The sequence below is a fragment of the Lacerta agilis genome, chromosome 7, assembly GCF_009819535.1.
Source record: "Lacerta agilis isolate rLacAgi1 chromosome 7, rLacAgi1.pri, whole genome shotgun sequence".
Taxonomy (NCBI): Eukaryota; Metazoa; Chordata; class Lepidosauria; order Squamata; family Lacertidae; genus Lacerta; species Lacerta agilis.
This window is the reverse complement of record NC_046318.1, coordinates 71,420,538-71,442,898: the sequence shown is the minus strand read 5'-3', so window position 1 is coordinate 71,442,898 and position 22,361 is coordinate 71,420,538. Positions and strand designations below refer to the sequence as shown.

The 22,361-nt window shown below is 46.2% G+C and overlaps 1 protein-coding gene across 1 annotated transcript in view; it reads left to right on the top strand.

Annotated features, from left to right (window-relative positions):
- The window catches only part of SAMD12 (sterile alpha motif domain containing 12), a 207,030-nt gene that overhangs the window by 64,177 nt on the left and 120,492 nt on the right, over nucleotides 1-22,361 (top strand). The window contains exon 3 of the mRNA XM_033156104.1: nucleotides 14,249-14,389. Within this exon, the coding sequence (XP_033011995.1) occupies nucleotides 14,249-14,389 (141 nt within the window). The remainder of the gene's footprint in view (nucleotides 1-14,248; nucleotides 14,390-22,361) is intronic.

The window sequence follows — 22,361 nt, the reverse complement described above, 5'->3', positions numbered from 1 at the left end:
CACAAAACATCTGTATGAAGTGTAGAAGTGAAGATGATCATGGCAGCAGTGCAAACAGTGGATGTGGCATCGGGGCAGAGCTAAACACATGACACCACAGACCTTGCCGCCACCTTTGCCCTTGTCATGCAAGTAACGTGCGAAGGGTTCTTATGAGTTGTCGGTTTCTGGAAGCTCATCGGTGCCTGTCCGTAAAACAAAAAGTGTGTAGATTTTTCGGTTCAGCTTGATTGGCACTTATTTGAGAGTTCGATTCTCCCTGATCTTAGTTGCTATCTCCGTATGAACTGACCCAGACTCTGCAATCATCATCTGAGGCCTTTTTTTCATGTGCCTCCTCCACGAGAGGTCCGGAGGGTGGCAACACAAGAACAGGCCTTTTCTGCAGTGGCTCCCCGTTTGTGGAATGCTCTCCCCAGGGAGGCTTGCCTGGGGCCTTCATTATACACATTTAGGAGCTAGGCGAAGGCATTTCTCTTCAACCCAATTTCCCGCTAAGAAAAAAAAAGTTGCCACATATTGCATTCTTTAGAAATTTGTCCAGGGGAACATCAGACTAGATGAGCCACTGGCCTCATCCAGCAGGTCCCTTCCTCTGTATCCTAGTTTTTAATGCCCATGGGATATTTTATACATGGGATAACCAGTATGCAACAATTTTCGTCCACTGGTTGTCATAAGTTATTTCAAGAGGAGAAATGAGGCTGCCTTAACCCCAGTACTCCCCTATTTACTCCCTGATTAATAGATATCTCTCTCTCTTGGATGTCCACATTTAAGAATCGCTGGCTCCATTACACTGAAATGCCAGAATTTTCATTAAAAAAAAACTAAACTCAACAAGAAAGTGAGAGATCATGAGTTGATAGCAGAAGGATGAGACTGATTAATGTGCATTAAGAAGAGAGGTGCGATGACTGTCGACCTGTGTCTGGTACAAAGTGTACAAACACTCCTTAAAATAACTTAATTAAAATCGTAAATGTTCTTCAGCAGGTGTTTACGCAGCAAGACTGCAATGTTTGAGAATTCCAGGATTACACCTCAGATAGTGATTTGACCAATAGGCAATAGGCACATTCCTCTGCCTTTCTACTCGATGCCAGTTGTCATGAGACACGTTGTTGTTGAAAAACATCCACTGACTTCTTTGGATGGCATATGGCTGGCTTGAGACAGCATAGAAAGAGACCCCTGTTCTCAAGATCACCCTTTAAGGCAGGTTTCCCCTATCACCCTGAAGGAGGGTTCTGAAAATCAATGGGACCGCCATCTTTCTTTGAAATCTTTATTGGCTGTTTTCATTACGTGGTAAAATGAACAAAAGATCCATTTGTGCTATGTACTGGAACTCAGTATTGGGCCTCAGCTATATAACTTTGTTAAAAACAGCAGCAGCAGCAGCACTGAGGTTGGGAGGGAAAATCCCAATTAAAACAGAAGATCAACTCCCAGTTTTAGCCCTCTCAATCTGACTTTTATATATGTTCTGCCGGTGAAAATTCTATTTCTTTCATAGTTCTTCTATGGCAGGGGTGGCCAACTCCCAAGAAACTGCGATCTACTCAAAGAATTAAAAACTGGCAGTGATCCAGCCCGTTTTGGGGGGTTCATGTCAAAGTTGGCGAACTTTTTTTTAGGAAGGAAAGCCCAGTTTTGGGGGGGGGGGTTCAGGGAGAAATTGTTGAGCTTTTTTAAGGGAAGAGGAAAGCCCCGTTTTGGGGGAGTTCAAGGCTAAGCTATTGGCCATTTTTAGGGGGAAAGAGGAATAGCCACTCACTAACAGATCACTGGGGAAACAAACAGCCTTGATGAGTATACTCCGTCTGCCGTTCTGCAGATCGTGCAACAATGGAGGGCGGGGCAAGGGGGCAGGACATCCCAGGACATTCTATAAAAGATCTCAAAGTAGCTGTCTTAATACAAAGGAATTTCAGAAATAGACTGGAAAGAGAAGTGGCTGAATTGCAACTAATCACCAAACTTAAAACCATGGAGAAACCTGGTCTGAACAAAGACATTGGATTCTTATCTCATTATACATGACAAAGCTATATTTAGCCATCTCACCCCTTGCCTTTCCCTGTAAGACCAAATTGCAGTCGTTAAGAGTCGTCTACATGTTTTCCACACCTATCAGCTGATCACCCATTCCCACCACCCTTCTGAGTAATACCCCTCCCCACTCCCTCACTATATTTAAGGATCTGGTGACTTCCGTTTCAGTGTATCTGAAGAAGTGTGCATGCACACGAAAGCTCATACCAAGAACAAACTTAGTTGGTCTCTAAGGTGCTACTGGAAGGAATTTTTTATTTTATTTTGTTTTATCCCTGTTCTGTGGTAAAAGCTTTTACCAATCTGATGAATTTCATGAATATTTCAGCTGAGATTCCTACATTGCAGGGGGTTGGAGTAGATGACATTCTGGGGTACTTTCCGACTCTGTGATTCTACAAGCTTGAATTTAGAGGGATGGAATCCCAGCCGCATCCTTTCCATCATTATTCTGGCCCTGGAGCCTTGCTCAGTCGGTGCAGCATGAGACTTTTAATCTCAGAGTCTTGTGTGTGTGTGTGTGTGTGTGTGTGTGTGTTGCACCGACTGTTTCCGAGCCCCAAATTGACCAAAAGATCTGTGGTCCCTTCCAACTTGGCAGTTCTATGATTTTCTTGTTGAAGGACATCCAAGCAATCGATACAACTTACGTGTATAAAAGTAGTACACGGGAACAAAGGAGACTGCCTTGCACTGAGTCGGACCATTGGCCCATCTAGCTGGGTTTTATACTTCCCCAAATGGATGTGCTCCATGTGTCAATGGACTCTATCAGCCCCAGTCAGCAAGCTCAATCAGGGAGGATGGAAGCAGCACTGGAGAGCGCCGGGTTAAATATTTGCAACCATGATATAATAATGTGTGATCCTAGAAAGTCGGTATGAAATGGAGCCCTTAAATTTTTTATTTCTTGCATGATGCACAAATGTAATATGCAGGTGCGTCATGGAGCAGCATGGCCATAGGCTGCCCCCTAAATCAATTCACCAACAAACAAAAGCCTGCCTCACCCCTTAACAAAAATCCTGGCTATGCCCATGCGGAGCAGTCAACCAAAACTTTTCCTGAATGCTGCTCTGGGCAAATCTCATGAATTTACACGTGGAACCTGTTTTGTAGCAACATGAAATTAGGTTCCAAATAGAGTTGGGATGGCATACTTAAAAGCTTAAAAGAAGCTTAAATACTTAAAAGAAGGACAGGTCCTGAAGTTGAGGCTCCAGTACTTTGGCCACCTCATGAGAAGGGAAGACTCCCTGGAAAAGACCCTGATGTTGGGAAAGATGGAGGGCACAAGGAGAAGGGGACGACAGAGGATGAGATGGTTGGACAGGGTTCTCGAAGTGACTAGAATGCTCTGGTCCATGGGGTCACGAAGAGTCGGACACGACTGAACGACTGAACAACAACAACAACTTAAAAGCTATGGATGCTTCGTTGGAAGTAAGTTCCGTTCTGTTCAGTGGGGCTTGCTCCCTGATGAAGTGTGCTTAAGTTCATCCAATGTGCAAGTACCTGGGAGCAAGCCCCATTGAATAGAACAGGGCTGCATAAACACATGTGCTCTTGGAATGCAGTGCCCTCTAGTTAGTTGTTTCTAAGCAGCCTTTTCTAGAGCAAAATAACTGCCCCACCCAAATTCCAGTGCTTACAGTCATTAGCACAGAGAAGGATCCTCACTTAACTTCACACACAGACTTGAATGAAAAAGAGAGTGGAGGAAGCTGATAATTCATGAACTGTATGTCCCCCAAAGGCTGGGTGAAACAGTGCTAATGAGCAATTAGTCAGTGTTAAGTGATTTTGAATATGTGTCCTTAGAAAAGACACATATTTTCTAGACCTCCTGACCGTACTGAGGAGGAGGTAGAAGAAGAGATGAAGAGCAATGAGCCTAAGTTCCATCTCCCAGACGAACTCTGCTCAGTCTGGCATGCCCTCCTCTTCAAACGATCACATGCTCCTCGGTTGGTAATGAGCAGGTGGTTCTCAGAGAGGAATGGATTTGACCCCCAGGCTGCCAATTGTAGACTCCTATTTAGAAGAGAAAACTCCCTAGAAAAGACCCTGATGTTGGGAAAGATGGAGGGCACAAGGAGAAGGGGATGACAGAGGATGAGATGGTTGGACAGTGTTCTCAAAGTGACTAGCATTCGTTTGGCCAAACTGCAGGAGGCAGTGAAAGATAGGCGTGCCTGGCGTGCTCTGGTCCATGGGGTCACGAAGAGTCGGACACGACTGAACGACTGAACAACAACAAATTGTAGACCAAGAGAAGGGTGTCTGGGCAGCCCAGATCCTCGATCCAAGGCTTTTGCCTCTGGGAGGTAAACGAATTTACTCCCCATGATGTATGTCATAGACTCACCGAATCATAGAATTGTAGAGACAGTTACAGGTGAGTAGCCGTGCTGGTCTGCCATAGTCGAAACAAAATAGAAAATTCTTTCCAGTAGCACCTTAGAGACCAACTGAGTTTGTTCTTGGTATGAGCTTTCGTGCGCATGCACACTTCTTGAGATACAATAGAATTGTAGAGTCATCCAGTCCAACCCCCTGCAATGCAGGGATCACAGCATTTTGAATCTGAAGCAAAGGCCTTAAGTCAGGTCGGGGAGCTCAGATGCTTTGGTGCTTCCTCAGAGAGCCCATGAAGTGTTTAAATCACAATGGTTTTAGATTTGTTTGATCCTGCAAACATTCCGTTAAGGACAATTTTTTAGCAAATTAAGGTATCATAAATACTGGTTTTTATGAAAAAGATGTCACTTTCGGTGTGTACGTGTTTCATTTTTATTGTATGTACCAAAATAGAGTATATCTGGCTTGGAACACATTGGGATAAACTACCTTCTGCATCATATTATTACTGGGTTTTTGCATATTTGTTGCTTGCCTCTCTTTTTTCTTCCTTTCAAATTTCACAAACCATTTGGCAAGTCCACCATACACAAAAAAGCCCATTTAATTATTTTTCTAATTTCATTACCATTGACAGGCTGCCTTAAATTGTTTATACATAATACGGGATTAACAATGTGCAATTAAGAATATCTCTGTGCACCCCTAAGAATACCTAACTGCCTTAGGGTAGATTAATGTGTGTTTGTGAACAGAGAATAGGACAGGAAGCTATTTTGTTGATGCAGAGTCGAAACTTTACAGAAGGCTTCGTAATTACAATTGTGAAAACTTAATATGCCGTTTATATTTTTTAATAAAATTCACAGGCTGATTGAAGCCCTATTTACCAGATGCGGCCTGGCATCTTCCATATTTATGCAAATGAAGTATGAATAGATGAGTTAGCTTACTTACATTTAACTAGCATGTGGAAGTTTTTCTTGCTTGTTGACTCACAATAGGCCTGCAGTGTGGTTGATAGTGCTAAATGGGGATGACGGTCCTGTCTGAGGGGCCATCAAGGAGCCCCGCTGTTAAGATAATGGCAGTGTGGCTTTCCAAGTCACCTGCGCTTGAGAAGGTGAAGGGAGTAAATTTGATGGGATCAGGGGAGCTGTATGCGGTGGGGGCTGTTCCTCTGCGGAGCGGATTTCATTTCTCCTTAACCTATAGTAATGCTGCTTTTAATTTTCCGTTTCTATTACTATCAATTATTTAACCTCATGAATATTAACGGGCAACCTCAATTTAGTATTTTTAATTCTGTTTAGTAAATTAAAAAAGAAAACGCAGGACCTGTGGAGAAATTGCTTTCTGGGGTTCTGCTGCCTGACAGTGCTGCAGCCAGGTTATTTTACAAGTAGATTATGGATGCAATGGTCTTAACTCCACTCTCTCATACCTCCTAGAATTGTAGAGTTGGAAGGGACCCCAAGGGTCATCTAATCCAACCCCCTGCAATGCAAGAATCCTGCCCACTGCCATCCCTGGGCAGGCTCAGACCACCAACCTTCTGGTTCGCTGACCCATCGTGCCTCCGGGGTCTTATCTGTATAATGGGACGCGGGTGGCACTGTGGTCTAAATCACTGAGCCTCTTGGACAGGGGTCAGCAAGGTTTACCGGCCATGGGCCGGATCACTCCCACGGAGATTGTCTGTGCGCCGGACTGGCACAGCGCGATGCCGGAAACCGCGTCTGCGCATGTCCACGGTGCAGGCAACTTCTGCGCATGCCCAGATGCTGAAAATCATGCCTGCACAGAAGCTATTTTCAGCATCTGTACATGCGCAGGCGTGATTTCCGGTATCTGTGTGTGTGCAGACGCAATTTCCGGCGATGCTCGGCGAGTCCCCGTACCACGCTGTGCTGGTTTACCGCAGTGCGCTGGGGACTCACTGAGTGGGCCGCTCGGTTTGGGGGAGGCTCGTGGGCCTGTAAAACAGTCTTTGTGGGCTGCATCCTGCCCATTGGCTGCATGTTGCTGACCCCTGCTCTTGGGCTTGCCAGTCAGAAGGTCAGAGGATTGAATCCCCGCGACGGGGTGAGCTCCTGTTGCTCTGTCCCAGCTCCTACCAACCTAGCAGTTCGAAAGCACGTCAAAGTGCAAGTAGATAAGTAGGTACCACTCCAGCGGGAAAGTAAATGGCATTTCTGTGCATTCTGGTTTCCGTCACACCAGAAGCAGTCTAGTCATGCTGGCCACATGACCTGGAAAGCTGTATGTACACAAACGCCGGCTCCCTCGGCCTGAATGCGAGATGAGCGCCGCAACACCATAGTCACCTTTGACTGGACTTAACCGCCCGGCGTCCTTTACCTTACCTTTTTTTACCTATTTGTATAATAATAATAATAATAATAATAATAATAATAATAATAATAATAATTTATTTGTATCCTGCCCTCCCCGGCCGAGGCCAGGCTCAGAGCTGCTAACATCATAAAAACAACACAATATGCATAAAACAGACATCAATTAATTGAAATACATCTTAAAATTAATTCAGACAAGTTAAAATCTGGGCAGGTGGCAATTTTCAGGTTGGAATTGAGAGTGGTAATAGAATCGTGGAATCATATGCTTTAGATGACAGTGGGTATTGCTATACAGACTTTAAAATGTAGTCCTCCAGCCCTGTTTGGGAGCCCTCGTGGTCATTCTGCCATGTGGGAGCCTGGGCATTTGTGCTGCTGGCCCCACCGCTTCTTGAACATTAAATTCTGCAAACGAGAGTGAGAATTCCAGCTGATGGAAGCGCTTCAATCCCAGTAACAAAGCGTCAAGGTAACAAGTGAGGTTAGGCAGGTACGTGACTTCAGCAGTGGGGAGGAAGGGGCCATGCCAGATTATGCTGCCTTCTTCTGATGCAAACAACCCCAGACTCCAAAGTAAATTGCCACAATAAGCAACAATAAAAGGTGCATGAGTGGAAAGGCAGCAGCGGTGTGTGGGGACGTCACATATACAACTGTGTGCTTGCTGACACCTGTGTGTTCTTGGTTGAACGAGCTCCTGGCGCACGAGGAACAAGTTTGTTCCCTTGAGGCTAAGTTAGCTGTCACGGAGAAGCTGAGAGAGTCGGACACATTTGGGGACGCAATGATTGTGTCCCACTCTCAGCCTAACAGCTTTCCCACTGTCATGGATACCGAGAGTCTTGAGGAACGAGGTCGTCCCTCTGAGGAAGATGGAAAGCATCCATTAGAAGAAACCTATTCCTCAGGGAACAGACAAATGCCCTTTTGGGTTGAGGATTCTCCTCTGTAGGACAGAAGTTTCCTTGTAGTGGATAATTTGATCATTAGGGACACAGATACCTGGCTTTGTAACGAGGGTGCAGACCACCAGGTGACTTGACTTCCTGGTGCAAAGATAGTCGTGCCTCATCTAGCTAGACTGGTAGATGGTGCTGAGGAGTGGTGCATTTTAGCACCAGTGACACGAGGAAATATTGTCGTGCGGTCTTGGAAGCAAAATGTAGGTTGCTAAGCAGGATGTTGAAAGCCAGGAGCTTCAAGGTGCCATTCTCTGAGAAGCTGCCCATTCCATTCATAGCACTTTGCAAGACAGGCGTGATAAATGCAGAGGCACATTTTGGGACAGGTTGGCTCTGTACATAATAATAATAATAATAATAATAATAATAATAATAATAATAATAATAATAATAATAATAATAATAATTAGGCATTGGCTTCACTTGAACCAGGATGGAACCAGACTACTGAGATTTTTTTATTTTTTTATTTATTTTTAAATGTGCCAGAGTTGCATGAAAGCTAATTTCAGGGGGAAGCTGATGAGCATCTGCTTCAGGATGAAGCATCCCTAAGCGATGATAGCTAAAATGGGATGGAGCAGAAAATAGCAATGCAAAGAGGCCAAAGTGTTGTAGCGAAATAATAATTTTAAGAAATCCACAGAGTGTTGTACTGTAAAACACACATGCCAGAGACATTTGGAGAGATCTTATTTAGGCATCTGTATGCCAGTGCTGGAGGTCTCCAAGTCAAGATGGGCAAGCAGGAGTACTTGGCCTTTGAAGAGAGCATAAATCTAATGGAAAATTAGGAATTAGGAAATTAGAAACCTAGTGGAATGGAGAGAACCAGCGGGGCACTGTTATCTCTGGGTGCAAATTCTACAGGAAGTACAGGGAAATCCCAGGAAAGTACAACACAGTAACATTTGAGGAGACTGGTTAAAAGGAACTTGATAGGGAAAATGAAGATGGTCAGGTGTCTCTAGAAGGCTTGCCTAACAATCAAAGCTCAGTTACAGGTAGGTAGCCGTGTTGGTCTGCCATAGTCAAAACAAAATAAAAAATAAAATAAATTCTTTCCAGTAGCACCTTAGAGACCAACTAAGTTTGTTCTTGGTATGAGCTTTCGTGTGCATGCACACTTCTTCAGATACCAAAGGAGCATGGCAGTGCTGATTGCCTATTCCTCCAGGTTATAGATATTTCTGTGATTTAGGATGGTGGTGGTGGTGGTGATAATTGTTGTTGTTGTTGTTGTTGTTGTTGTTGTTGTTGTTGTTGTTGTTGTTGTTTATACCCCGCCCATCTGGCTGGGTTTCCCCAGCCACTCTGGGCGGCTTCCAAGAAAATATTTAAAATACATTAAAACATCAGACATTAAAAACTTCCCTAAACAGGGCTGCCTTCAGAAGTCTCCTAAACGTCAGATAGCCAGGATCACCATAATTGAAAATTACAGAAGCCTTGCTACGATATGAGTTTGGACGATAAGATTTTTTAACAAAAACAGGACTGACGGAACCTGTAGCCTTCTAGATGTGCTAGACTAGAACTCCCTGTCATTCCTCATCCTTGACCATGCTGGCTGGTGTTGATGGAGAGTTCATTCATTCATTCATTCATTCATTGGATTTATATACTGCCCTATACCAGGACGTCTCAGGTTGAATTGAGACGCGACAATATTGGGAGGCATGCAAGTTCCTAGATGCTTCCTCTACCTAAAATACATAAATGGTTTCCCCCTTCACGGGAGGTTTTTAAGCAGAGGTTGGATGGCCACCTGTTGTGCATGCTTTAGTTGATTATTTTTTTTGCATTGCAGGGGTTGGACTAGATGACTCTCAAGGTCCCTTCCAACCCTACAGTTCTGATTCCACGAAATAAATGGGCTTATCTGTTGCATCGGTGTCTAGCTTTCTGCGTAACATCACATTAACATGGACAGTGTACCCAGCTGCTGCCAGATACAATCTAATATGCTGACAGCTCCACTCCAGCCATTTCAAACAGAAGAGGTTTTGCAGGCTCTTTATTTGACGAGCATCCCATAAATGCACTAGCACTGTTCAATCAAGCTGTGTGTGAAACCTGAAGGAAGGATCAGCCAGGAAAGGGGAAGGCTGGGAGAAGAGTATAGAAAAGCACTTGGGGGTGATCCTTAACGGCTACACATTACATACCATATTATGTTATATTGCATTATTTATAGTTACAGGTGGGTAGCCGTGTTGGTCTGCCATAGTCAAAACAAAATCGAAAATTCTTTCTAGTAGCACCTTAGAGACCAACTGAGTTTGTTCCTGGTATGAGCTTTCGTGTGCATGCACACTTCTTCAGATACCTGGTATCTGAAGAAGTGTGCATGCACACGAAAGCTCATACCAGGAACAAACTCAGTTGGTCTCTAAGGTGCTACTAGAAAGAATTTTCGATTTTGTTTTGCATTATTTATTTCATTTACGAATTGCTTTCCTGCGAGGCATCTCGAAGATATTTATGTAATAACACATATAAAACAATTACATGAGTTTCATGTACAGGCAGTGACCGATTTATGTGTGTCCAATGGATGCTTGACTGCGCATGTGCGCATCGTGGCAACCTGGAAGTGACTGGAAAAGGGGACGGAACAGGGGGCGTATCAGGGCAGAGTGGGCTTATGTATGCTCTGTTGACGTGCCGTGGGGGAGGGGGGGTCAGGAGCGTAACCCCTGCTCAAATCGGTTGCCGCCTGTATAAAAACAGTTAAAAACAACGATGCCCTATTAAAAAAAACATTTAAAAAAACTATGAATATAAAAACAGTTTTAAACAGCAACACATGCATAAAATCAATTCAGATCCGGGACTGGGATAAAGCTTTTCGAAGGCTTGTTGAGACACAAATAGCATATGTGTGTGGGTGTATTTAGGGAAGAGTTAGAGAGCATCCGAGAAAGAACGTTTGTGAATCTGCACAGAGCAAGTAATGCAGATTTATGGGTCTTCTGCTTGCTAAAGTTTTAGATTTGTGCTTAATTTGCTTTGCGGGTCTGCTCCGTCCTTCCTGAGAGCGCTAAAAACGGTTGTCTCCCATTCTGCAGTGCATTTGCAAAACAGCCTAATATGATTTGTGCCTGAATTTATACTTCAGTTGGGAATTCGAGTTCTGACTATTTCCTCGTATTAAAATCCTCGGGTCCTCCTGAATATGTTCATCAGAAAAACAGGAGTGTCTTAACAGTCTTTTATACCCAAGACTTGTAAAGGATCGATACATTTCCCATCAGAACAGTAAATTACTTACTGAACTGCTTCCAGTAATCATGATGTACAATTTCATGTTAACTCTTCCCCTTCTCCACCCAGAATTTTCTTGACAGTGTCAGATGGCTTCCCTGCAACCTTGCCCACCCCCCCCACCCCTGCCCAAAAGAATAATGGGTTTAAAATGAATAGTTATCCCATTACATGCTTGGGTAGGGTTTAGCATTGCACTCATCGTTATGGTGGAGCCACAGCTCCAAGGATGTAACTATCTAATGTCGGAATGAGGATGTTGTCAAACGACAGCACTCACCATTGCTGTACTGGCTGGGGCTTATACGAACTGCAGTCCAGCAACCACAAACTTGACAGTCATTTATACCCAAGGCTTGTAAAGGACTAATACATTTTCCATCAGAACAGTAAATTGCTGAAGCTTGTGGGCCACAAGCTTAACGTAAGTCAGCATGTTGGACGATGATATTCAAGTCAAGGATAGGTGCATACAGATGTATGCAGCAGCAGCAGCCAGACTCCTCATAGCAGGGGCGTACCCAGGATCAAAACTGGGGGGGGGGGCAAGCCATGGTCGTTCAGGTTGTGACATTTCAGCATGGAAAGGTGAATGAAACCAAAATTTTAGGAAAATTATAACTAGTGCTTTAAACCCGTTAAATTAACGGGCGCTAGAACATATGTGGACTTCAAAAGATGTACAGCAAGATATTTTTTTTAAAGGTAGTGATCATGAGGTAAAAACCAATTTGCAAAGGGAATTCCCAAAAAAAAACAATTTGCAAAAGGAATCGGTGGAGCCAGCAGGCAGAGGGATCGCCGGCCCAGCCTGTGAGGCAGCGGCGGCAGCAGTAGGGGTTTTCCCTGGGCCTGGGGGGAGCCTGCCTCCCTGGATCTACGGAAAAATGTTGCCCGGGGCCTCGAGAAAGAGGTACCAGGGCTCCCCCCCCCCGCTCCTCACCCCCACCACCTCCCCCACCCCACTCCCACCCCCGCCTCCCCTTCCTCACTCCCCCCCCCCCCCGGCTTCCCACCACGGCCGCTCTCGGCGGCGAGGAAACTCTGGCCTCCGCTTCCTCCTCCTCCGACTCGGACACCGGCGGAATGGGTGATCAGCTGATAGGTGTGGAAAACCACCAATTGCAGTCGTTAAGAGTCAACAGGTTTTCCACACCTATCAGCTGATCACCCATTCCCACCACCCTTCTGAGTAATACCCCTCCCCACTCCCTCACTATATATAAGGGTCTGGTGACTTCCGTTTCAGTGTATCTGAAGAAGTGTGCATGCACACGAAAGCTCATACCAAGAACAAACTTAGTTGGTCTCTAAGGTGCTACTGGAAGGAATTTTTTTTATTTTATTTTGTTTTGACAATTTAAGAAGGATATTGGCAAGCTGGAGCGTGTGCAGAGGAGGGTGACCAAGATGATCAAGGGTCTGGGAACCAAGCCTCATGAGGAACGGATGAAGGAGCTGAGTACGCTTAGCCTGGAAAAGAAGAGATTGAGAGGAGATATGATAGCCAAATATCTCAAGCGCTGTCACATGGAAGATGAGAAAGCTTGTTTCCTCCTGCTCCAGAGGGCAGGACAGACTTGAACCAATGGCTTCAAGTTACAAGAAAGGAGATTGCGACTAAACATCAGGAAGAACTGTTTGGCAGTGGAGGGACTCCCCTGGAAGGTGGTGGACTCTCCATCCCTGAAGGCTTTTAAGCAGAGGTTGGATGGCCACCTGTCATGGGTGCTTAGGTTGAGATTCCTGCATTGCAAGGGTGACTCTCGGGGTCCCTTCCAGCTCTATGATTTTACAATTCTATGAACCATCTGAAAGGCCACAGGTTCCCCATCCCTGATCCAGGGTTGCTATTCTCAAAAGTTCTGGTCTCTGAGGAGGGTAAGGGATGCAACCACAGGAAAGATGACCTACCATATTTTATTGTGTATAACACGCCCCCGTGTATAAGAGGACCCCTATTTTGGGGGACCGCAACAACAACAAAAATGGGGAGAAATTGCCCAAAGTTGTTCAGCTTTTTTTGGCGGGGAGGAGATTGCCCAGATTTGTTCGTTTAAAGGTGTGTTGTTGTTGTTGTTTTACGCTGCAGTTCTGTTTTTTAATGGGCTTTCATAATGTTTAGCCATTTTATTTTGGGTCGTTTTGGTTCTTACTTTTATTATCTTTTTTATTTTTTTAATTGCATTTTATGTTGCAAACCTTCCTGAGATCTACACATGAAGGGCGGTATACAATTTTTTAAAAAAACCAATAAATCGAAAATTAAAAATGTGTTCCATTGTCGTTCCGTGGCTTTTCTGTTGCTTTGAGTTGCAAACCACCTTGAGGGATAAACTCTTGGTCAAAAGGAAAGGCAACCAATAAAGTATATGAATAAAGCTGCCTTTCAAACCAGGTCACACTCTTGGGCCCCTGTTAGACAACCTGTTTGTTGGGCAGGGGTGGGGGACTTGTAGCCCATGTGACAAACCCAGGCTGCGGGGCCTCTCTGCTTGGCCCACCAGGCCATTTTGGAGAAGCCGTACCTACCCATCCTACACTTGATGTCATATGTGAGGTGGGTAGGGGCCAGATCCAAATGTGATGGGGGTCGTCCCCAATTGTCTCTCGCTTGCCTTTTCTCTCTGCGTCTCTCCCTCTCCCTCTGCCACCCCTTCTCCCTCCGCCTCTCTTTTTGGTGCCCCCTCCTCCGGAGATGGGGCATAGGTCACTCTTGCCATTTCAGCCTCCCCCCCCCCACTCTCCCCCTCTGGACTCCCTCCTACTGCAAGAAATTGGGCTTTGGGTCACAGGTTCCTCGCCCCTCCTTCAGCTGTAGAGACCAGGGCTGGAACCTAAAACCTTCTGCATTCAAAGCATGTACTCCTCCACCACTAAACTGCGGTCTTTCCCCCGGGGCTCCCCCTTTACCTCCATAGGCTAGCGAGTCTTCTACCAGTGTATGCATTAGATCTAAGGCAAGCTCCCCCCACCCCCAATTTCTGGTGACTGTACTAGTCCAGCTCTGAACCCGGATCTCCAGAGTGAAAGCTAATTAACTTGCTGAGCCAACACGCACCTTTTTCCCCCCACCCCAGCGCCTGCCCTGTTGTGAATCAGATTGTTTCACAAGGGAGGGATATTAGCAAGGCAGGCGGGTTTTATCTGCTAGAATAAGGACATTTACAGCATGTAGAATTTTTATTCATTAAATGGAAATCCTTGGGTAATCTCTCTCTCTTCTTTTTTTGGATACAGGCCGTGCGCTGCTCAGGCTGACAGACAAAAAGCTCGAGCGCATGGGGATTGCGCAGGAGAGCTTGCGGCAGCACATTCTGCAGCAGGTCCTCCAGCTCAAGGTGCGCGAGGAAGTCCGAAACCTCCAGCTGCTCACGCAAGGTAGGAAACGCAAAGGACCACAGGAGGGGAGCGGGGGAACGGCTGCATGAGAGCACACTTGAGATTGCTTTGATGTTCTCCTGCATGAACTGTTACACGGAGAGGCGTTATGGGGCCAGAGTGACCACCGGAAGGTAAACAAGACTAGAGCAATACGCATATTAAGAGTTGCCTGCCCGTTATGATAAGAGCAATTCCTTTCTTCACGTTTTCAAAGCACGACCCACACGCATTGTCCATCAGCGTGCTAGTAGCTGTGTTGCTAATCCTGCCACCAATGTCTGAAAACACATTGGCCTTACTGGGAAGGTGTACCTGCTTGTGTTCATGAATACTGCTTGTTTTCCTCACCTGATTTCTGTACCATTGGCTGCCACTGGCAGAACCCAGGAAATGTACCATGCGATGATGGTTTCAGCAGCAGTGCTGTGTTAACTGCAATACTGAGTTCTGCCCTCTTGTCCCGTGATACGTCTTAACTATTCTGGGTCTTCGCGTGAGTAAGAGAGGAAGGAGAACTCGGGGCCTGCTGTTTCTAATGGCTGTTTGGAGTGAAGTGTAGCAGTTTGGACTACTGCAATGCGACAGCTAGACTGGTGACTGGGAGCAGCCGCCAGGACCATATCACACCAGTCCTGAAAGACCTACATTGGATCCCAGTATGTTTCCAAGCACAATTCAAAGTGTTGGTGCTGACCTTCAAAGCCCTAAATGGCCTCGGCCCAGTATACCTGAAGGAGCGTCTCCACCCCCATCGTTCAGCCAAGACACTGAGGTCCAGCTCTGAGGGCCTTCTGAGGGCCTCACTGCGAGAAGTGAGGTTACAGGGAACCAGGCAGAGGGTCTTCTCGGTAGTGGCACCCGCCCTGTGGAATGCCCTCCCATCAGATGTCAAGGAAATAAATAACTATCTGACTTTTAGAAGACATCTGAAGGCAGCCCTGTTTGCAGAAGTTTTTAATGCTTGAAGTTTTATCATGCTTTTAATACAGTGGTTAAACCACAGAGCCTAGGGCTTGCCGATCAGAAGGTCGGCGGTTTGAATCCCTGCGATGGGGTGAGCTCCCGTTGCTCGGTCCCTGCTCCTGCCAACCTAGCAGTTCAAAAGCACGTCAAAGTGCAAGTAGATAAATAGGTACTGCTCCGACAGGAAGTTAAACGGCATTTCCGTGCGCTGCTCTGGTTCACCAGAAGCGGCTTAGTCATGCTGGCCACATGACAGGGAAGCTGTACGCCAGCTCCCTCGGCCAATAAAGCGAGATGAGCGTTGCAACCCCCGAGTCGTCCGCGACTGGACCTAATGGTCAGGGGTCCCTTTACCTTTTACCTCATGTACAAACGCCTCAGGTTACAAACGCTTCAGGTTACAAACTCCGCTAACCTGGAAGCGTTACCTCGAGTTGAGAACTTTGCCCCAGGATGAGAATGTAAATCGTGTGCCGGCAGTGCAGCAGCAGCAAGATGCCCCATTAGCGAAAGCACACCTCTAGTTAAGAACAGTTTCAGGTTAAGGACGGACCTCCGGAACGAATTAAGTTCGTAACTAGAGGTATCACTGTATTCTGTTGGGAGCCGCCCAGAGTGGCTGGGGAAACCCAGCCAGATGGGCAGGGCATAAATAATATATTATTATCATCGTCATCGTCGTCTGATCCCACCGTAAATTATTCTACACTAACTGAGGCTCACCAAACATGTCACAAGGAAAACCCTACTAGCTGTATGGTGAGCAGGTGTCTGACTAGTAAATTATCTTCAGTAACAGGGCTGAAGGAACTGGGAAGTTTGTGCCCCTGTAGCATCTCGGTACCACAGCAGCTGGTTAAAGACAGAAGCCTGCACTTTGGACACTGAACATGTTGCCTGACATTTGTGGTTCCCCTTTTCAGTGAGAATTATTCAGGCAACTGGGACCTAAAGCATACTATGTACCAGCTAGAGATATAATCAGGTTCTGCCATTTTTGAATGGCTATTACATATCCTTACCAGCAGGTTTTTAAAAGAAAAGTCTGTGGAACACATGCCGTTTGTAGCCCATTATTTTCAACTTGCAATTTTTCAAATGGGGAAGCGACAACAGCTGCTATAGGAGGCACAAACGCTGCCATATGTCTCCCAGTCTCTCTCCTCCTGCTTCTCGACTGGACTAAGACTTTACACCTCCTCCTACTTGCTGGAACATATTGGCTTTGTATTACCCGTGTTGTCTCGACTGCTGACTTTGCCCATTCTCAAGAGCGTTCCCCTTCCTGCCTGGAAGACCGCATTTTCTGAGTATCATTACGGAATCCACATGGCAGTGCCTCAGAATTCCTGGGTTTTGTTTGGAACTCTCATGCAGGATGCAAACTAGATTCAGGCTGCATTTCAAGGCGAATCTCAGATTTGCACTTTTCGAACCAAAACACAGCCAATCCTTTGAAATTCACACTTCTCCATATTTTGCCATGCAGTTCTCTCACCAAACAAATGCATACGTTAGGGGGAAGTGTGCATGAAAACCAGTATCTTAGTGAAAATGACACATTCCAAATTTCAGTCCATATATGCCATACCAGGTTAAGCAAAACGTATGTAACAAGTAACAATTTCTTCTGGATATTCATTCATAGCTTTCCAGACTCTAAGGTAAAGCTACCCTATAACATAGCATATGTGTGACTGTGTGAGTGCCTGCAGGCGGTTGGAGGATGGATGGCGGTTAACGGATTGAGGTTGAATCCTGACAAGACAGAAGTACTGTTTTGGGGGGATAGGGGGCGGGTGGGTGTGGGGGACTCCCTGGTCCTGAATGGGGTAACTGTGCCCCTGAAGGACCAGGTGCGCAGCCTGGGAGTCATTTTGGTCTCACAGCTGTCCATGGAGGCACAGGTTAATTCTGTGTCCAGGGTGGCTGTCTACCAGCTCCATCTGGTACGCAGGCTGAGACCCTACCTGCCCGCAGACTGTCTCACCAGAGTGGTACATGCTCTGGTTATCTCCCGCTTGGACTACTGCAATGCGCTCTATGTGGGGCTACCTTTGAAGGTAACCCGGAAACTGCAATTAATCCAGAATGCGGCAGCTAGACTGGTGACTGGGAGTGGCCGCCGGGACCACATAACACCAATCCTGAGAGATCTACATTGGCTCCCAGTACGTTTCCGAGCACAATTCAAAGTGTTGGTGCTGACCTTTAAAGCCCTAAACGGCCTCGGTCCTGTATACCTGAAGGAGCGTCTCCACCCCCATCATTCAGCCCGGACACTGAGATCCAGTGCTGAGGGCCTTCTGTCGGTTCCCTCACTGCGAGAAGCAAAACTACAGGGAACCAGGCAGAGGGCCTTCTTGGTAGTGGCACCCGCCCTGTGGAACGCCCTCCCGTCAGAAGTCAAGGGAATAAACAACTACCTGACATTCAGAAAATACCTGAAGGCAGCCCTGTTTAGGGAAGTTTTTAAACTGTGATATTTTAAATGTATTTTAATGTTTGGTGGAAGCCGCCCAGAGTGGCTGGGGAGACCCGGCCAGATGGGCGGGGTACAAATAAATTATTATTATTATTATTATTATTATTATTATTATTATTATTATTATAGCATATGTGAGCTCGTCTTCTCCTTCTCCTTCTGTTATCATCATCATCATCATCTGCAAGCCAATCTAAAGTATATTTTGCCAGGCAGTACATTCTCTTTTTCCTATCAACAACCAAGGATGAGGTGGCAGGTTGTGGGCGGAAGGAGGGAGCATTCTAATGGAGAAAAGAAGAAAAACGGACCTTAAATGGTTGGTGGATTCATTGATGGAAACTCGCTCTGACAAATTATGAGAATCCCTTTCAGGTAGCTGGCCCTCGGGGATCCAGTTCTTAATGTAAGCCCGCTCAGCGAAGTTAATGCTATGCCAGCCAAGGCTATGAATCGCTCACAAGACTTAGATTGGGGTCAGTAGTTCACGGTAGTGCTGCCAATAGTTCTGGATATAACCCTGGGGGTGAACACCCCAGAGGATTGCTTGACTAAGAGGTATGGTAGGCCTGTCAGGGGACGCCCCTCCAGTGCTCTTACTCTTAACTGTCCAAGTCAATTTAATTTGTGTGATGTCGCTCCTCTGACGTTGGTAGCTGAAAGACATCCATGTGTCATTCCAAAGGGATTCTTAAACACCCAAGCTTGTTGCATTTCATTCTCTGGATGGTATACAGTAAACCTTTGTGTGTGTGGCGGGGGAGGAAGCAACCATATTCTGTATTATTATTATTAAAATCTGTTTTACTGTGCACATGCACACACAAAGTTTTTGCATATCGAGGACCTCAAGCCACCCCCCAATGAATTGACACAGGAGACATAATTTTTGTTTGTGTTTTTGGCAATAATTTAGGCCACAACTTTGTTTAAATACAAATTCGGTGAGTGGTTGCGTAGGCATTGGTTCAGACTACTGTCCTACCGGGACAGAGGCTGGCCTACAGCCAGCAATTGGGAAATTGCAACTGAGGAGAGTTAAGGAGCGGAGGTCAATGCTTCCCTCTCCCCAGAAGTCCCGGGGGCTTGGCTACGGCCCTAACCCCTACCGGGGGTTCGGACAAAGCATAAGAGCCGCCGGATTCCTTTAACGGAATTCCCAGTATCATCATGATTCTGGATGTGAGTACAGCCCATCCAGCAATCCACACAGGAACCAATGCCTAACCGCCAACCTTACAAGTTGTGACAAGTTGCTACTGCAGTAGGCGAAAACCAAATGGCAACAGCCAATCAGCCAGATGGAAAAATTCCTACTGGGCCTCTGCCCCAAAGGCAGATGACCCCATGACAGGCAGTTGCAAGGTCAAGCGCAGAGGCCCAAGGAAAAGAGGGGGGGCAGGATGGGTGATCAGAAGCTCGCAGCCAAGAGAAAGATCACCCTGCGTGCAGAGGAATATAAAGGACGCTGAGCTGTCCATCACAAATTGCTACATCTAGCTTTGCCCAGCAACACCTCTTGACCCTATAGCAGCTAAGGCCGGCTGCCGGCCCCACCCCCACAGGACAGGGAAGTGTCTTGCCAAGTCCCGACCGCAACACGTGCTCTTACTCAAGGTAGAACCCGATTTGCAGAACATAGTATCCCGTTTGTAGATTGGATGACCAAAATTGGCAGCCTGTTGAAACAATATCAAGAGTAGCTCGCACACTTAGGAGGCTGGCATTGCCAATGTGTACATTGAAATATTCCTACCCTTTCCTCAAACAAAATCTTCCTGGTGCCCCCTAGATGTTTTGAACCACACCTCCCATTAGCCCCAACAAGTATGGCCAATGGTGAGGGTTGATAGAAGTTGTAAGTCCCAATTTTGGGAGAGGGGGTGGGGGTTCCACATCAGGATGTACCTAACAGCACTCCTGGAGGTAACCCACATCCCTTCATTTGCTAAATCTCATCCTGGCCTTACTGATTGCTGCCTTTGCGTCTTCTTCTTCTTTCTGCCCACAAAAAAAGCCCTGAGCCACATTGGGACTTCGTTCCGTTAGTTTTGCGTGGATTAATTCCTGTAAGCAAAGGTTCCATGACTAAGGCCTGTTTTCTTCAGGAGAAATTAATGCTAGTTCCTGACCTCCGCCTCATTTCCTCTTCGCCATGCTTGGAAGGGCACAGGCCTGACGGCTTCACCTCTCTGAGCTTGTCTGCAAGAAATTCTGAGAGTTTGTTGAACTATTTTGAGAAAAAATATCTGCAGATCTCTCTGGAAGAGCTGCTGGTGTGTGTGTGTGTGTGTGTTTGTGGAGGAATCATTATCATACTTCCCTAATCCTGATTCATAGGAGGAAGAAGCCTGTTTTGTGCAGCACCCCAATGATCACATGAAACTATTTTTGGATATTCATTGCTAGTGGAGCTCTGGGCTAGATTGGCTGGTGCGTCCCTTAGCTCAGGCGCATCAGCTTCATGTGTGGGCTGGTGTGCGTTGCGGAAACAGAGCTCGCCTTGTTGTGGGGTCTGCTGCCGTTGCTCAGAGCCGGAGAATATTTGGGTTGCGTATTTTTCATGCATTCCTTCCTTGTATCCTCTTTAAGGCGGCTTTGTGTGGCACTAGCTGTGTGTGTTTATTCATTTGATAATGCAACTGCCAAGACGAAACGAAAGGCAGGCGCCATTAGGTTGCATTAACAGAACATTTGGTAAGTTCCATCAGAAGCTAAGCAGTTTAAAGAGCTTTAAAGCGTTGCTAGATCCTGCAGCTTCATCGTAAGTAATGTTTGCGTATTAGAAAGGCAGGGCAAAACAGCGATGATAATTATGAAAATAATAATTAATATGCAAGCGATGAATGGTTTAATAGTTGGCTAAAGACATCAACGAACAGCTTTAGATATCCTCTCTGTTTGGTCATCCTTGCTCTTGCAGCCGCTATATGTCAAGCTAGTTTAATTCATTATATGTATTGTTACAAATTTTAGTATATGTGCTGCCGAAGCGAGCACAGTGAGAGCTGGACCATAAAGAAGGCTGATCGCCGAAGAATTGATGCTTTTGAATTGTGGTGCTGGAGGAGACTCTTGAGAGTCCCATGGACTGCAAGAAGATCAAACCTATCCATTCTCAAAGAAATCAGCCCTGAGTGCTCACTAGAAGGACAGATCCTGAAGTTGAGGCTCCAGTACTTTGGCCACCTCATGAGAAGAGAAGACTCCCTAGAAAAGACCCTGATGTTGGGAAAGATGGAGGGCACAAGGAGAAGGGGACGACAGAGGATGAGATGGTTGGACAGTGTTCTTGAAGCTACTAACATGAGTTTGGCCAAACTGCGAGAGGCAGTGAAGGATAGGCGTGCCTGGCGTGCTCTGGTCCATGGGGTCAAGAAGAGTCAGACACGACTGAAAGACTGAACAACAACAACAAATTGTTACAAAAGTGGGGGTGCCATCCCAACTCTCTGCCGAGCGGTAGCAAGATTCCAGGGCGCTTACCCCGGGTCTGTGCTGCTTTGGAGAATCAAGATGCTATGGAGACTGTCATAGCTTTAAAAACTATGATTTATTCACATATTTCCACCTGAATTTAGAAGGAGGGAGTCCAGATCTTACGGCCTGGTTGTCTCAGGAGGGACTTGTTCCCCACAGCAGTGGAGCACTCAAGTCAAAGACATCCCTTTTTCATTTCTTTTCTCCCTTCTTCTTCTTCCCATCATACCTTGCTTTTTTTTTAAAAAAAAAGCTCTTTCTGTCCTGTCACCTCACACACCACATCACCATGGCAACCTCTGTCTGCCCAGGCCCAATATTCCTGTTAGATGGGCCACCAAGACCTTTTGTCGTTACTACCCTCCATAATCTTACATTCAGACATTAGCTGATCCATTTCTCACCATCATGACGGATGTGCTTTCTATTACCCAGTTATTTAAGAATCTACCATCACATGAAATCATCAAGACCCTAGTATCACGTCCATAACTTGAGGTTGGAGCACTATCTCACTTTTTCCAAGGCCTCTAGTTGTTAGGTCAGGGCTATCCTACTCTCCATTGCCACAGGCTCTCTTTTTCCAAGACCCTGTATGGTTGGGAGGAAGGAAGGCAACACTGTGTCTCTCCCATCACCACCACCATTAAAGGCAAAGGTAAAGGACCCCTGGACGGTTAAGTCCAGTCAAAGGTGACTATGGGGTTGCGGCGCTCATCTCGCTTTCAGGCTGAGGGAGCCGGCGTTTGTCCACAGACAGCTTTCCAGGTCATATGGCCAGCATGACTAAACCGCTTCTGGTGCAACGGGACACAGTGACGGAAACCAGAGCGCACGGAAATGCCATTTACCTTCCCGCCACAGTGGCACCTATTTATCTACTTGCACTGGTGTGCTTTCAAACTGCTAGGTTGGCAGGAGCTAGGACAGAGCAATGGGAGCTCACCCCGTCATGGGGATTTGAACCGCCAACCTTCTGATCGGCAAGCCCAAGAGGCTCAGTGGTTTAGATGGCCACCATACTATAGGGAACAGGAGAAT